We start from the raw sequence: 15,529 nt of genomic DNA, 5'->3' as shown, positions 1-15,529 counted from the left end.
CATGATCTCTGAAGAAAGGAATTGCTGTCATTTTGAAATTATTAAACTAATCTAACCTAAATTCTTCCTGTTAATCTGTTTTCCCTTGTGGGTCACATCTATGTCGCCGCCCTCCTTGAGATGGTTAAATTGAGCTAATGGTCTCAATTCCTTCATCTTCCTTTTACCCTGTGTCTCTGTGTGACCTTGGGTATATCACTAAACGATGATGGCGTTCAAGGAATGGCTGAGCAAGAGCACCCTTCCTTCTGTCACTCCAGGCAGCTGCCCTGAGGAGAATCCAGCTCCTCATTCATGGGGCAGGCGTTGTTGGTCTGAAAGGCCTGCCCTTTAGCAAGGAGGGTCAGAGACACCTAAGCAAGCGAAAGGAGCTGTGACCCAACCTCTGAGTCTTGGCTAGAGTAATGAGTGACCAGGTCACTTCCTGGGGCTCCCAGGTCCCCTAGAGTTAGTGGGAGGAGAGAGTCTTTCTAGGCTTGTTTCTGTGGGTTGTGGTTCTTAAATGACCCCTGGTCCCACACCCTGGGGCTCGTCCCCTCCCTAGGGAGGTCTCTCCCTTGTAAATACTTCAGTCTACCTGCAAGTGTCCAGTGAGAAGAGTTAAGTGCCATATCTGAACACATGCTGGGAACAAAACACCCCCACTTCCTTTCGGGCTGTATTTTAAGCTGGTTACCTTTGATTGGGCTCTCCTGTCATCCTCTTTGGCAGCAAATCTTCATCTGAACAGGAATCCTTCCTCTGGAATGTTCCCTGACAGAGCCCGCCCCTCCAGGTGGGAGTTGGCCTCTTCAAAATGAGTAGCGGGGAACATTTGTTGTGTTCCCTTACGATCATCTGTGTGTAATTCATGAGTCACCCCGACCTTGAATGGGACTTGATGTTCTCATGCAGCAGTTCTGCCGGAAGTCAGGACCCACAAGGGCTCAACCTGCCAGAACAAAGCAGCACCCCAGACTAGAGCTTCAGAGTTGCTGACTTTTGTGGTTGTTAAGGCAACATCTCAAGGCCCTTTGCTATTTTGTTCCCTGGAAGTGCACAGGCTCTGAGTCTCTGCCTCTCCCTGGTTGGATCAAGGGAGATGTGCAAGCCCATCCGCCCACCCCTGCAGGTCTCAGGCGTCCAGGGCAAGTTGGCAGAACCAGCACTTTTAAAGGGACCAAGGCAGGAGTTCATAACCTCTGGCTGCACATTAGAATCACCTGGAACTTTAAAAATGCCCACAACAGACCCTACCCTAGGCTGGTAAAATTCAACCCTTTGGTGATAAAGTTCGGGATTTAAAAAAAATTTTTTCAGGTGACTGTAATGTGCAACAGAGTTGAAAACCAGTGGTTTCTGTCACTAGCTCTCACAATGTGGCCCCATGCTAGCAGCATCTACTCCTCCTGGAAAATTGTTAAAAATGCAAATTATGTCTCTACATCAGACCTACCGAATCAGAAGCTCTGGAAGTGTGTCTGTTAACAAGCCCTCTAGCAGATTCTGCTGCCTGATAAAGTTTGAGGACCTCTGGTTTAAGGCATAATAATGCTGAAAGCAAGATCGTTTTATGTGACCTGTGAATATAACTACATCAATATAATAAAAGCATCAATAGAAAAGATGTACTGAAAAAGATTAAATAAAAATAATAATAGTTTTATTGGGTGATAGCATTACAGGTGATTTGCTTTTATCTTCTGCATTTTTAGTAATGTCGTTATGTCACTTATATACTCTTTTAAGATACCGGAAGCTCTATTCCCAGATTGTGGTGATGCGGTGTCTTAGTGTTTTGTACTGACAGGTGCAGATGAGAGCATCACAAAGAATGTAGTGAGAGGAATGACTCTTGCTTGGACATGCCCAACAAGGCAGGTTTCACTCGAGGGCCTGTAGCTGCTCCGAGCATAATTACCCTGGCCCCTTTTCATCCTACCCTGTGGCTCTCAGCTGGGGTCACTCATTAGAATCACCTGGGGGAGGTTGTATTGCATATGATGCCTGGGCTCCACCACAGAGTTGAGTCAGAACTTCTGGAGGCGGGGCTCAGGCATTAGTATAGGCGGATAGACTGGTAAACCTCTCTCCGTCTTTGGGATTCCAAGCACCTTCAGAGGTCAGCATCTGGGAGTCTTGGGAACTTTCTGAGAGTGAGACACAGAGCCCCTCTGCCAGGGGACAGGCTCACCCCCACAGCACAAGCTGGCAGCAGGTAGAGTGGAAAGGGGTGTCAGACCATTGGGGCTGGGGTCCGACAGCTTAGGAGTGAATCCAAGACTCGAGGTACCTGCTGTATGACATGGAACAAGTGACAGAGTCTATCCATACCTGTTTCTTCATCTGTAAAATGGACTTAATAATAGTGCCTACCTCGTGGAGTCATCAGGAGGACTGAATGATACTAATACGTGTAAAATTCTTAGGGTAGTGCCTACCATGTAGTAAGAATCCTTTAAATGTTAACTGCTCCTGTCTCTTGCTCTTGTCATTATTATTGGTCACCCTGGGCCCACCAGAGCCTGGGTTGAGTTGGGTTGAACTGGTTTTTGAGGACAACTGGGATGGGACCCAGAAAAAATTGATGCTTCTAAAACATCTTCCTCCTTTCACGCATAGTACATAGTTTTTTCTCCTATTCCCATTTCTTTCACTGGCCGATTCTAAGGGCGTGGAGGTGAGTGAGAGCAGTTGCACCCTTGAGTCTAAGTCATTCAAAGACCCCACTAAAGATCAGTTTTGATTCGTTCCCTCACACTTAAGGTGTTCCTGCCTTTCCCATTTGTCAGGTAGGACCTTGGAGTACACCTGTGTGCTCGGCAGGAGCAGCTGTTCCCCTTAGTAGCTCCACATTTGTTGCTTTTCATTATAGAATGTTCTGGAAAACCAAATGCATTTGTGCTTTCTTGCTCTCCTCCTTTGGTGCATGGTGATGGGTATGTGTATATGTGTGTGTCATCTAAGGGGCTTGGTCTTGTATTAGGAAAGCCCAGGGGACAGGAGTGAGCAGCTTTAGGTGCAGTGGGAAACTGGTTATAACTGCCTTGGCTGCTGTTGTGTCGATGCCAGAAAAGAAGCCAGACACGTGAGGTGGACACTGAGCCTCCTCTTAGAAACCCCAGTGTCACTCTTACAGTCGCTCAAATGCTCGTGAAGCCCCCAGGATGCCTGCACCTCCTCTCAGAACTTGAAGTCGGAAGTCACCCCACGTTCTCCATGTCTCTGAGGTGAAGCCTGGGCCTGTGGGTTTGCTGCAGTGTCCCTCCCTGGCAGCTTCAGCCTGCCCTGTGGTGGAGGAACACTGGAACCTGTTTGATGTGCCCTCCAGCGCCCCCTATCCCATAGTCAACTTGCTTCATCATTCCCGGAAGGCATAATCCACTCTCAGGAGGGTCACAGCCTAGTTAGCAGAAGCCAGCACCCAGGGCAGCACTCAAAACAATGTGGCAGTTTCCTAAAAGGGAACTGAAGTGCTGCGGGGGTGGAGAGAAGGCCAGGAACATTTCTTCTGGGAGAACTGGGGAAGGCTGTTCCCAGTAAGGAAGGTCCTTCCAGCAGAGACATGGAGACTCGGTACCGTGGACTGTGTTTCAAAAATGAAAGTGGGCGAGTGGCTCAGGACTGGCTGGTAGGTACCTTGACCCTGCTGCTAGGGCCCATCTGGCTATCCGAGTGATTCGAGGTCCAAATCTTTGCCCGGGTCATTTTGCCTTAGAAAATATGTCACTGGTCTTTTTGCGAAGGCCAAGGTGTGGGGGTGTCAAGGAGGAGAGGGAACAGTAGGGGTGCTTTCTGGGCTGAGGACACGTGTTAGAGGGTTATCTCAATTATCCTATTTCATGCCCTTAGGGTGGGGAGCGGAGGCCATCTCTATTTTACAGACAAGAAAACAGGCTTAGGAGAGTGTAGAGCACAAAAACTCACAGGTGCTATTAGTCAGAGCTGGGATTTAAACGAGGCTCGTCTGGCTCCGACACCTCTGGCCTTTCCTTTCTCTGCAAAGGGGATCCTCTGCTGACTTTGGATTAGGAAGGTGCCTCAAGTCCAAGGCCATCCTGTCAGGTAACTTACAGTTTATGAAGCGCCCTGCAGATGTGACCGGGTTGGAACCATAGCGGTATTTCCTCCTCCTGACTTCTGATTGTGTTTACTTGGACAAACATTTTTGCCTCCTTGGGCCTCACTTCCCACCAGTAACATCTAGTAGCTAACGAGGAGGTTCCCCAGGGCTCTCCTGACCCCAACACCCAGTGACTCTTTGGCCTGGGACGTCTTTTCTAGTCTCTCTCCGGGCAACTTCTCCCCATCATGCTCTGTATTTTCCAGTTGCTTAAAAGCGCTTATTCCACGATCCTCATCCCTCTCCTCACACATGTAATAAACTTCCCTATGTTTAGAATGCCTTAGAAATTTTGCGAAGGTCACTTATCTGATATCCTTGACAAGGACGCGTGATGACAGATGAAGCCTGGGACCAGGTCAGTGAGTGGGACCCAGTTATTCTGATCCATTTGATCAGCTGTGGACATTTCATTTAAAGAATCAAGGTTAAGTAGCATGGGCTGAGCACATTTGCCAGCCAAGGAAAGTCACTTCTCATTTCAGACGTTGCCTTTTTATGAAGACGTTTTATGGCCCACTTTCTCGGGAGTAACTTTTTCTTATTTAAGAATTCTAATTTTAAAGTGAGCTCTGACCTCTTTCCAGAATCTTTCTAGTGCTTTGATTGCATTTCATGGGTAGAAATTAAGATCCTTTATTGTCTGTTTTCCTCCGGCTAGTTAGCTGTGGCAGACTGGTACTTTATTGAGATCATAAATGGGTTTATCTTGCTAGAATATCAATAAAGGTCTTTGGGAAGTTTTATTGAGATGCTAAAAAGGACTTAAGTCTGCATCAGACTCTTATTCCTCAGGGTATATTTCAGTATGGCTCAGGGCCCTGGTGAAATGATGTTTAAAAATGGGGTGGAAATAATGTCTTCAGAGATCCTGAGGGAGAAAGCAAAGGGGACATAATGTCTCCTTTGGAAATGGAGAATTCAGAGTTTGGCAAGGTCAGTTCTCTGGATAGAAGTTGACTTATATTCTAGATGTCACCCTCAGTGTCCTACCTTAGGAGCCACATGCTTAGGGCAGTTGAAGGGAAGGGTCATCTCAAAGAGCCAACAACAGGGCTAATAAGGCTTCTCGGGTGCCCAAGGAGATGCTCACACAATTGTGTTTCGCAAAGCACTGGAAACAACCTGTGTGCCCATCAGTAGGAGAATGGGTGAACGATGAATAAATGAATTGGAACTGCATGTGACGATATGAAAAAAAAAATCTGAAAAATACAATGGACAAATAATTGCCAAATGATAATAAGAGTTGAATACTATTTATGTAAGGTTTGAAGCTAAGTATTCGTTTTGTTCGGGCCTCTGTGTAATGTTCTAAAACTTGGCAAACACATAGGTGAGAAGAACAATGTTTACACATTGTTCGTGGCTGCAAACATGCAGTAAAGTAAAAGGCAAAGGAATGATAAATACCAAATTTTAGGAGTGGTTACCTGTGGGTTTGGAGGGGAAATGGAATCTGGGAGGTTTTCACAAAGAATAGCTATGGTTTTTCTAATGTTTTCTTAAAGAGATTAGTGAGCACATGCATTTTAAAATATTATCTTTTTGAATAGCTGACATATTTTCTAATTTAAAAATTTATTTTTAAAAGGGGGAAAACGAGTTCTCATCAGTTTGTTGAGCAATTTCAATTTTGGGTAATTACTAACCAGATTTTGGTGGGGCTGATTAACTGGACCTTTTGTTCTCCTATCTCTTGCCCCATCAGATTCAGTGTGGCCACTTAATCATCCCTAAGTGTTAGCACCAGGGGGAAATAAGAAAAAACTTAAAACCCCTCATTCTCCTACTCATTAATTTGATGAGTGGGGAGTAGAAATTATGCACGAAAGGAAATCTTCATATTTTGAGCATATTTTGTTCATTGATTACAGAGCTAATAGCCAAAATTAACTGAGATAAACTTGAATTCTGAGTAAATCCATAAGACTCTCCTGCCAAACCGAAGCAGGGGAGTGGGGGGTGATGCCTCTGTGCAGCCTTGCTCCAGGGGTGTGGTTTTGATATCCTGTTTTGAAATCGGTGTTTGCTTTGCATTAACAGCATGGCCGGACCCCTCTGCATCTTGCTGCCAATAAGGGCCATCTTTCTGTGGTTCAGATCTTGCTGAAGGCTGGCTGCGACCTCGATGTCCAGGATGATGTGAGTAGAAGCCATCATTCTATCAGTGGATGAGTTGTCAGGGTAGCTTGTCCGCCTGGAAATCCACAGCACAGCCTGTAACCAGCTATGAGGTGGGAGGATATTAGATGCTCTCCAGCACTTTTTGTCTCCATCTTGGTCCCCATGATGGGAAGAACTTCCTCTTGAAGACCTGCTCTGGGACCCATCCTCAATAGCAAGCTAGAGTTTGGGAGTGTGGGGTGTTTTTTCTTATCACGGTTCATTTCCTATTTAGTATCATTCAAGTACAGAACCTCAGAGGGCATTTTACCTGTATGAAGGAAAAACACACACCCACACCCACACCCACACACCCCCCCGCCCAAGCCCTGATGGAAATGTGTGTTGCTGATCAAGCTTACCCATGGAAAAAAGGTGGGGCTTAAAATCTTAATTCTATTCCTCTTCTCACCTCTCTTTTAGTCAGTGTACATATAGTTTAAAATAACGTATTCAAAGAAAATAAAGTTGATCTCATGAAATCTAAGAAAAAGAAAGCTTCCAGAAAAAAATCACTCTGGTGCTCTACCATTATTAACACTCAGCTTCTGAGTCTCTTCATTCAGATTATCTAAAGAGAGACTCCAGTTGGCTTCTTTGGGGTGGGGTGATTCCTGAGCCAATCAGCAGTGGTGGATGGGGTCATGTGATACCTGGGGTGCCCTATTAGATCTTTGGGAAAGGTGACTTCTTTAAGAAGCAGATATAGAAAGGGTTATATAAATTGTCCTGCAATGAACTATTAGGAAAAAGTCCTGTGATAATGTGATTGGAAACTTTTTCTAATTCTGTTTCTAATTCTAATTTGTGTGGTAGTACTCTAAGAAGTAAGCACTTTTGTGAGAAACGGAATCTAGGAGAGTTTGCACTTATAACCTCTTCCAGGTTCACCTTTAATAACTGTGATTACAGAGTGTTCTCAAATTTCAGACCCTCAGGTATGCGAGGGTGTGTGTTACCAAGTGCTTCTAGTTTTCTTTGGGCCTCTGTAATGTTCTAAAACTTGGCACACACACAAGTGAGAATCTCATAGCCATGTCAGCATTTACAAAGAAATAACTAAATATGTCTTTGTACTATGATGGGCAGAAGGCTGTCCAGGGTCATTCATAAATCTCTGGTTATATTTGGAACTTGTTGGGTCATCAAGAATGTCATTTCCGAAAGATGCTGATTTAGCTTTAAGCTATTGATTTCTACCTTGGGTCATAATACTTCTTTATTTTTTCTGTGCTGTAGCCATCATAACATTCCCAATTCTATTATATCCTTAGATGACAAGAACAAATATACAGGGGGAGAGAAGAGATTTGACCACAGAAAAGACAGGGCGTGGAGTTGCCAGTGCACACATGTTGAGATACATCTGGTCTTCTCTTTGCATAATTAAAGCCCTTGCTGCCACTGTGGCAAGGCTGCAGTGACAGGCATGCTAAACTATCTCAACGCAGTACTCCTGCCTGAGGTCTGAGTGTCACTGTGTTCTTATGCAGCAGATGCCCTGCTGACTTCGTAAAAATACTGCTGTTTATATCAGATAAGACAGAAAGATAAACAGGCAGGAGTTCTCACAAGGTAATCAAGGGGAGTCATGTCAACATAGCCATGTCAGCAGAAGGAAAGCCAGCTCTATTTTTAACAGAAACACCTTCTTTCAGTTATCAGAATTAGTATTTATTTTCTTGTATCTTTCTACCTTAAACAGATAATGCTTCTGTTTAAGTACATTGCTTAAACAGAACATTGCTTCTCTCAGATATCTTATAGTACATTGCTTCTCTCAAATATCTTAAAACAAAACAAAATAAGAACACAGCAACAAAACAGTGTAAAAACAGGTGAGAATGGAGAAGGTGGAATGGATCTTCACTAGTTCTGGAGTAATGCGTTTGCCAGAATATGGTTCATATCTGTCTGTATGTATTTACCATGCTTGTTGATGATCAACCTTGAAACTTATGCAAGAATTTGAGGAAGAAAACTCTTTATGGGTGTTCTTTAAAGAAGCTGGGAGAGTCTTTATTGGAAAAACAAATCATTTCAGAAGTTACCTGTTTTGGATGATGGGTAGAAATAGAGAATGTTAATGTTATGAAGCATTTACCCCTAACTTCATATTCTGCAGATACTGTTCTTTATGTCATGTTAAAGACTGAGAATTAGTTGAAGAATGACATCCAGTGGCCTGGAGTGGGATTATTATGAATTTGAACCTGTGGAAACCAGTTCTTTAGAATATGCGACTCCAGGAGCAAATTCCCTCTTGCTTCCCGCCAATCCCGTCAACTCTCATTGGAGCTCTAATGCCATCTCTGATTGGTCAATGAGCAATCACACAGCCCCCACCTCAGAAATAGTCCAGGACCCTGTGGCCACGATAAAAGACATGAAGGAAGAAAAAAATAAGAAAAACCAGAGAAGAAAGGCTAGGAAGAACCCTAGAAGATCAGAGACAGAAAAAGAGGTCAGCAGCTTGCTTTGTGCACCTAGCCTGTCTTGAGCTTCCTTGCAGCATGGCTGCCTGTGTCACCTGGGAGGGATCCCTCCTAAAGGGCATGTTCCACCCTTGCATGACTGGGGTTTATTCCATGAGCTTAGCTTTGGAATCTGCCCCGTACTATGGTCACTCTTTTTTTTTTTTTTTTTTTTTGCCACATAGAGAATACTAAAAGTATTTCAGAACAAAGATTTAGACCTCAGAGATTCCAAACCTCTTAAAATCGCAAAGTAAAAACCAATGTCTTAGAGAAATTGAGAGCTGACACTTCATGTACTTTGCAAACAGGTCAACATGTTCTCAAAGTGCCAAACTGCAAGTTTGCTGGTTCTTCAAGATTCCAGCTGCAGCATTTTCCCTTCTGCCTTTTTGCAGTTAATCATTCAGCAACTGCTTTTTGGGCCCTCAATGACCACGGCACTGTGCTAAACCACTCAGCTTGATGACACTATGAAGAGGCAGCCCCAACCCCACAGAGGCACCTGATCTTTTTAAGGCTTGTCCTAGGTTGATTGACTTCACAGATTGGAAACGGCTAAGAATGAGTGCAAAGAACCTTGGCAATTTGAATTCTGGCCTAACCATGCTACCCTGAATTATTAGCTGGTTATCCTAGGCTAGGCCCTGAACCGCCCTGGGCCTTTTTTTTTTTAGTCAATAAAATGAGAGAATTAGATGCTGTGGCACTTGGAGTATAGTAGGGTGTCAATAAATATTCACAGGATAAATAATGAGTAAATGCTGTTAAGTGTGCTGTACTTTTCCCAGCTTTTTTATTTTTTTTAATTTCTCCAAAGTTTCAGAATTTTGTGTTTAATTTAAATCATATAGAAATAAGGATTACATCAAAGTTGCTGATTGGGCCTGTTAATAAGTATTGAGGACACATTTTGTTCTTTTCTGTGTCATATTTCAAAGAAGAAATATTTCGACAGTAGATTTTAATTTTATGGGAGGACAAGTCGATTCACAGGTAACTGACCCTTTCCCAGTCGAGGGTCTGAAGTCATCCTGTTGGGTTCTGGGGAAGAATATTGCTGAGATAAGTAGCCTGCTGCCTATGCATTTTGGGTCTTTCAGAGCCTTCAATTCTCTTTTTGGTAACTGAAGGGTGGCTGGCTGGTTTTTGTACGCCACAAGTGTCTCACTCGGGCCTCCAGAACCACCCCATCTAGTATTAATGAAACTTATGGTCTATTATGGTCTAGTTAAAGGACAGCCACTTATGGTGGAGATGGGCTGACTTTGGCCCTCATAGCAGTGTTTATCCGACCGATGAAGCAAGGATCTAGGCTCTGAGGGTGGGTAAAGATGGAGGGGGAGCTGTTGCCTGGACACAGGCAGTGCAGCTGAAAGTTTTCTGCAGAGAAAGAGATGCAGGCAACTCCTGTGCCTGTTGGCTGAGGACAATTTGTGTTCTACTTCAGCCTCACACAAGTTGTTAAATTTCTTTGAGTCTTGATAATCCATCTGGAAATTGACTCCTAAGGGCTGAACTAAAAGTTAGACTTAGCTTCTTAAACTGAGCTAGAGTTTCACAAGGGAAGGTTATCTCGAGGGAAGTAAATACAGTAGATTCATGCTGAAAGCGAGTAATAAATAATGGTGACATTCTGGCTCCAAAGCTGCCGTAGTTACTGATTTAGTGGCAGTTTGTGAAATATGATGAAACGTTTGGCCTAAAGCAAGCCTCAGGGTAGACTGTGCCCTAATGATCAGAGGTCCTTTGTGTGATGACTTGTGTAGCAAGAGTGGCTGATACGACCCATGTGTCTGGGGCTTGTCATTCGCACTTTATGTACATTGTGGACAGAGTGGTTAAATTTTGTATGTAAAAAGGTTGTTCTGATTGGTCCAAGGAGTGCTAGCGTGCCAGCAGTTTGTGGGACTGTTAAAAGGCCTCTGATCATTAAAACTCTGACCAAGTCATTTACCCTGAAACTTGCTGAGAACAGAGCACCATCTTTCTCATCAGGTCGATAATAAAAAATTGCACTTGAGATTCATTTTGGGAAAACCCATCACCATTCTGATAGGGAGATGGGCAGTCTTGGAAATTCTTACAGAAGTTTTAAAAAGTTAAGACTTGGGCAATTTCTTGTTTGGGCATTAAGTATACCTCATCTGGAAGTATTTCATAAGATATTTGAAATAGGTGTGTAATGGCTTGGCACACCCCAGCAGCTGCTGATCCAGTGGTCACGCTCTTCTTCTGCCTGCATGCCACGTAAAAAGGGTCCACTTTGAATCAAGAGTCTGGGAAAGTGGAGAAAACTAAGTCTAAACCTAATTTACAATGGGAATAATAGCTTAGGATGCCAAGGGGAGGGTTGGTGATAGAAATGCTGCAGGCAGTGGACAAAGTCATGGTAACGGATGTCTTGACCCATCATTGCAGAAACCCCTTAAATTCTGTGAATGAACAGTGAAAAAAGATTCTGAGACATGGACATTTTCATTACTGGTATATTGTTATAACTTAGACTTTTAATAAATAGCATTTTCCCTTGATGCTAAAAATCAAGTGTTCTATATAAAAAGTAGGTATTAAAAAGTATAAGGAAGAAAATAAAAATCACTTCTTGTAGGTTTTTAGAGGGAGATTATTTTTAATTTTAAGAAAGTAAATTTGAGTTTTAAGTGGTATTAAGTACTTTATTATTGTGATAAAATGTACATAACAAAATTTACCATTTTAATGATACAATTTGGTGGCATTAAGTACATTCACATTGTTATGCATTCATATCCATCTCCAGAACTTTTTTCCAATTAAGTGCTTTTAAAGTGCATTGTTGTTTGTTAAAGATTCCAGGGAGTTTAGTAAGTAGAATCAGCACTTCATTAGGGTTACTCATAGATAGCCATGCATCACTCTGAAAGATTGTTTTCTGTTTTAGAATAGTCTCTCTTCTCTTTGGATGAGGTCCTGGGATGCCCCAGAGTATATGCCCTTCGCCCCACTGGTGCTCCACCAGGAAACTTCATTTACGCACCACTCTTGCCAGCCAAATCATAGAACCCAAGAAGGGAAGGGAGGGCCCTTGCAGATCATCCCCGACCCCCTTTACAGCTGAAGGACCTGAGGCACATCGAGATGACGGGTGTCTCCTAAGGCTGTGCCTGACTCATGTCTCCTGACCCCCTTGCCCTGTGCTCCTTCTTTCCCACAAGAAAATTTTCATACTGATCACCCACCTCCCCATTCCAACCTGGACCCCAGGCTGGTCTTGATATGACTTGATTTGACTTCCTGAGTGCATGTCAGATAAGGTATATGCTCTTAGCAACTTCAGAACTCTCTCGTTACAGTCTTGACCATCTTACCTCTGGGAACATTTAGTCCTTCTCTCAAATGCAATTAGAGGAGAGTTAAGTTCCCTTTGGCGCCCTGACGGAGAAAGAGAAGGTCTGCAATTCTAGGGATCTGATCACAGGGAAGAGGGTCAAATGCAGCATAAATCAGTGATGGTGTTGTCATGAAACATCAGAAGAGGCTTCTTAGAGATGTGCAGTGATAGCTTGCCATCCCTGAAGTCCTCAGCTGTCATGGCATAAACCCCTGCATTGCTCTTGGCCAGTACAAGTCAGTCAACAAATATATACCTGCCATCAAATCATGAGTGCTGCTCACTGACATAGCTGGATGATAATTTCTCTGAAAGCAAGGAAGGAAAGGTCTCAGTAGGATGTGAAGGCTCCAGACATTGTTGATATAACTGCACAGCACACACAGCCCTGCTGTCAGACCCACTCTTCAGATAGATAGTCATAGTCCAGCCAAACAGTGCCACGCCCTAGGCAGCAAGTGAATGCTTGACCCTTATTCTGAGCACAGCGCTGTGGCCAAGGGCTATTCTGCAGTTGGCTTAAGATTCTCACTGAACGAAATTGCTCTGCCTGGCATGCATTATCTACTAACCAGACTGCAAAGTGCACCTCAGCCACGGTGACCAGTCTGCTTCATGTGGGAGATGGCCTGTGTCAGAGAGGGCGGGCAAGTGAATGCTGCGGGGGTGGCGGGGAGAGCTGACCCCTGTTCCTGCCTTTGTGTCATTCTGCAGGGGGATCAGACCGCCTTGCACCGGGCCACAGTGGTGGGGAACACCGAGGTCATTGCAGCGCTTATCCAGGAGGGCTGTGCCCTGGACCGACAAGACAAGGTGAAGTGAGACCACTTGCAAGATGTTATCTTTCCTGAGTCTTATCACCATGATTTAACATGATGAAATCTGCCCAAATTTACTTTGAAAGAGTATCTGATATCCCAGTAATTTAAAAAAAAAAAAAAAAAATCCCCTCCTCTCCTCCTCTTCTTTGGAAGAGTAGGCAACCACATAAATATAACTAGTAAAGAAATAAAAGTCTAGAAGTAATGACTTGTGGAGGCTGGATGGGGGAAGGCATGTGTGCCACACCTCCACTCCCCAGACTGATTCCTTTTTATTTTGATAAGTGAGCAAATTTTTAAAACTATATTGAAAGAAAAAAAAATAAGCAAAATCAATTCCTTAAGAAATCCCAATAATATATTGATATATATTAACCCAATATTTTTAAATTGTCAAACAATATTAAAACATGGAACTTTGCAGATAAGTATAATTCAGTCTGTTTACTTTTTAAACAACTTTTTATTAACATATATACACAGAAAAGTGCACAGATACTTACTAAGTGCAGCTCAGTGAGTTTTCACTGCCTGAGCACATCTGTGTGAGCACCCAGATCAAGCAGCAGATTGTTGCTAGCACCCCGGTACCCGCTTCCAGTCACTTTCCCTTCTGCTTCCAGGTTGGTGCAGTCAGTCTCACTGGCTGGGGCCGCACATTGCCACGCCCATTCCCAGCATGCCCCACTCCCTGGCTTTAGATACCATGAGCTCTGAGACCCCTGGACTTCTCCTTGTGGGTGTCAGCAGCATTAGGCCTTGTCTCTTGATGTGGGTGAGTGAAAGTCTAAACCAGACCCTAGATGTAACTGGAGAATTCACCTGTCCTACCCCCAGCTGACTGTCCTGCAGCCTGGTCTGGAACAGTGTGGAGGGCATTTCTACCTCTCCTCCCTGGCTCCCCTCCCCAAACCCCTTCCCTTCATGCCCACGCCACTCAATTCATTGCACTTAATATTTCTTTTTTAAAATAATAAGCAAATACAAGCTATATTTAATTGGCTGCTTTTTTATTTAAAAGCCACATATTGAAGACATTTATTTTTCTTATTTGCAAATCACTGTTTCTTAGTGCCTGCTCATTTGTTTGGGGCCTTGAAGCTTTTGGATTAAGCTGAGTGAGATTAAAATTTGGGGAAGAAAAAGGGGAGAATCTACCTATCTGGTCCTTGGGCCCTGAGATTTATGAAGCTGGATTCTTCATTTGCCCAATCTTTGTAGGTTTCTGTCTGGGTCCAGGAGCAGAGCAGAGCCCAAGGGGTGATGAGGGTGGGAAGAAATGGACATCATTCCTGACGTTGCTTCCTGTTAAATGTGGCTGTGCCTTTCTCAGCTGGGGTTCCCAGAGAGACTTAAGTCCTAATGCTGAAGGCATCCATTGTACATCATGAATCCAGGATGCATCTAGAATGGTACTGTTATATACCATTTCTGGGAGAATGGAGAAACTGGCCACTCAAGTCATTTTCTGGGCTCTGTGGTTCAGATGAGAAACCCCAATTGCCCTAAAAACACACTCTGACCTACTATGGTGGGACGAGTGAGGTCTTGGGTAACGTGCTTCCTCCCTGTGTGTGTGCTCCTCAGGACGGGAATACGGCTCTGCACGAAGCGTCCTGGCATGGTTTTAGCCAGTCCGTCAAGCTCCTCGTTAAAGCAGGAGCCAACGTGCTTGCCAAGAACAAGGTGAGGCTGGCGGGTGCTGGAACACCTCATTCTCAGGTGAGGATGGCTGCGGGCCTCCTCCCTGTGACAGGAGCCTCCTCTCACAGAGCAGAGCGCCCAGGGGAGTGCGTGGCACCTGTCCAGGGACGTGGAAGCTTGGACCGTCTTAGTGAACTTGGTCTGTGGGGAGTGAGACAACCCACTGGAGCGGCTTTGGTGTCCTTTGAACAATCCCGGTTCTCACTGCTTTTCCATTGGTGTTTAGTGTGGTTGTCCTAATGAAGACAGGGAATGGACAATATAGCTTTTCCTTCCTTTTTTCTTCTGTCTCCCCTTTCCAGTCACTTGTCACATCTCATCGCTCTCGCATCTGTCCCTCTCCTTCTATGCCCCATTATTAATGTGTCCTGGGATTATTTCAGAAGCCCCACAGCAGACTGACCAGCTTGTCCAGTCCCTTCCGTCTTGTTCCTTCTCCGCTCAGAAACCTTCCACGAAGCTCCTCAGCCATACGCTGTCTCGGGGCCTCCCCGGGTCGGCCTCAGCCTACATCTGGAGCCTCTTCGCTATGCCTTTGCTAGCACGTGCCCCCTGTGCTGTCAGCTTTGGCTCACAGTCCCCTCTGCTGCCCACGCCTTAGCGGTAGTCTGCTCCTCTGCTCCTCATTTCTGTCTGTAGGACCTCCAATCCAGCCTCCCAGGACAGTGGCCTCTCCCTGAAGGCCCATGGAGCTGTTTCCTGCTGTGCTCCCTGGGCTCTGCACACAGCTTTGTGCTGTCATTTACTGGTTACATATTTCTCATGGTTCCCTCCTGGGTCAAGAGCTTGAGGGAGAGAAGGAAGCCATGCATCGTAATATCTCCAGTAATACCTGGCTCACTGCTGGGCCGGCTGGTGGATGCTCCATATCTTTGAAGTGGTGCGTGGT

General features: G+C 44.6%; 1 protein-coding gene across 5 annotated transcripts in view; it reads left to right on the top strand.

The window, feature by feature from the left end:
- Nucleotides 1-15,529, top strand: part of ANKRD6 (ankyrin repeat domain 6) — a 189,846-nt gene that overhangs the window by 146,635 nt on the left and 27,682 nt on the right. For 4 of the 5 annotated variants that reach the window (XM_011367356.1, XM_011367355.1, XM_011367353.1 and 1 more), the window contains exons 3-5: nt 6,149-6,247; nt 12,830-12,928; nt 14,524-14,622. In XM_011367356.1, coding sequence (XP_011365658.1) covers nt 6,149-6,247; nt 12,830-12,928; nt 14,524-14,622 — 297 coding nt within the window. The remainder of the gene's footprint in view (nt 1-6,148; nt 6,248-12,829; nt 12,929-14,523; nt 14,623-15,529) is intronic. The other variant, XM_011367357.1, reaches the window with a different exon arrangement.

Source organism: Pteropus vampyrus, unplaced genomic scaffold (assembly GCF_000151845.1).
Source record: "Pteropus vampyrus isolate Shadow unplaced genomic scaffold, Pvam_2.0 Scaffold133, whole genome shotgun sequence".
NCBI lineage: Eukaryota > Metazoa > Chordata > Mammalia > Chiroptera > Pteropodidae > Pteropus > Pteropus vampyrus.
The sequence above is the reverse complement of the archived record's forward strand: the minus strand, read 5'-3'. Positions and strand labels throughout refer to the sequence as shown.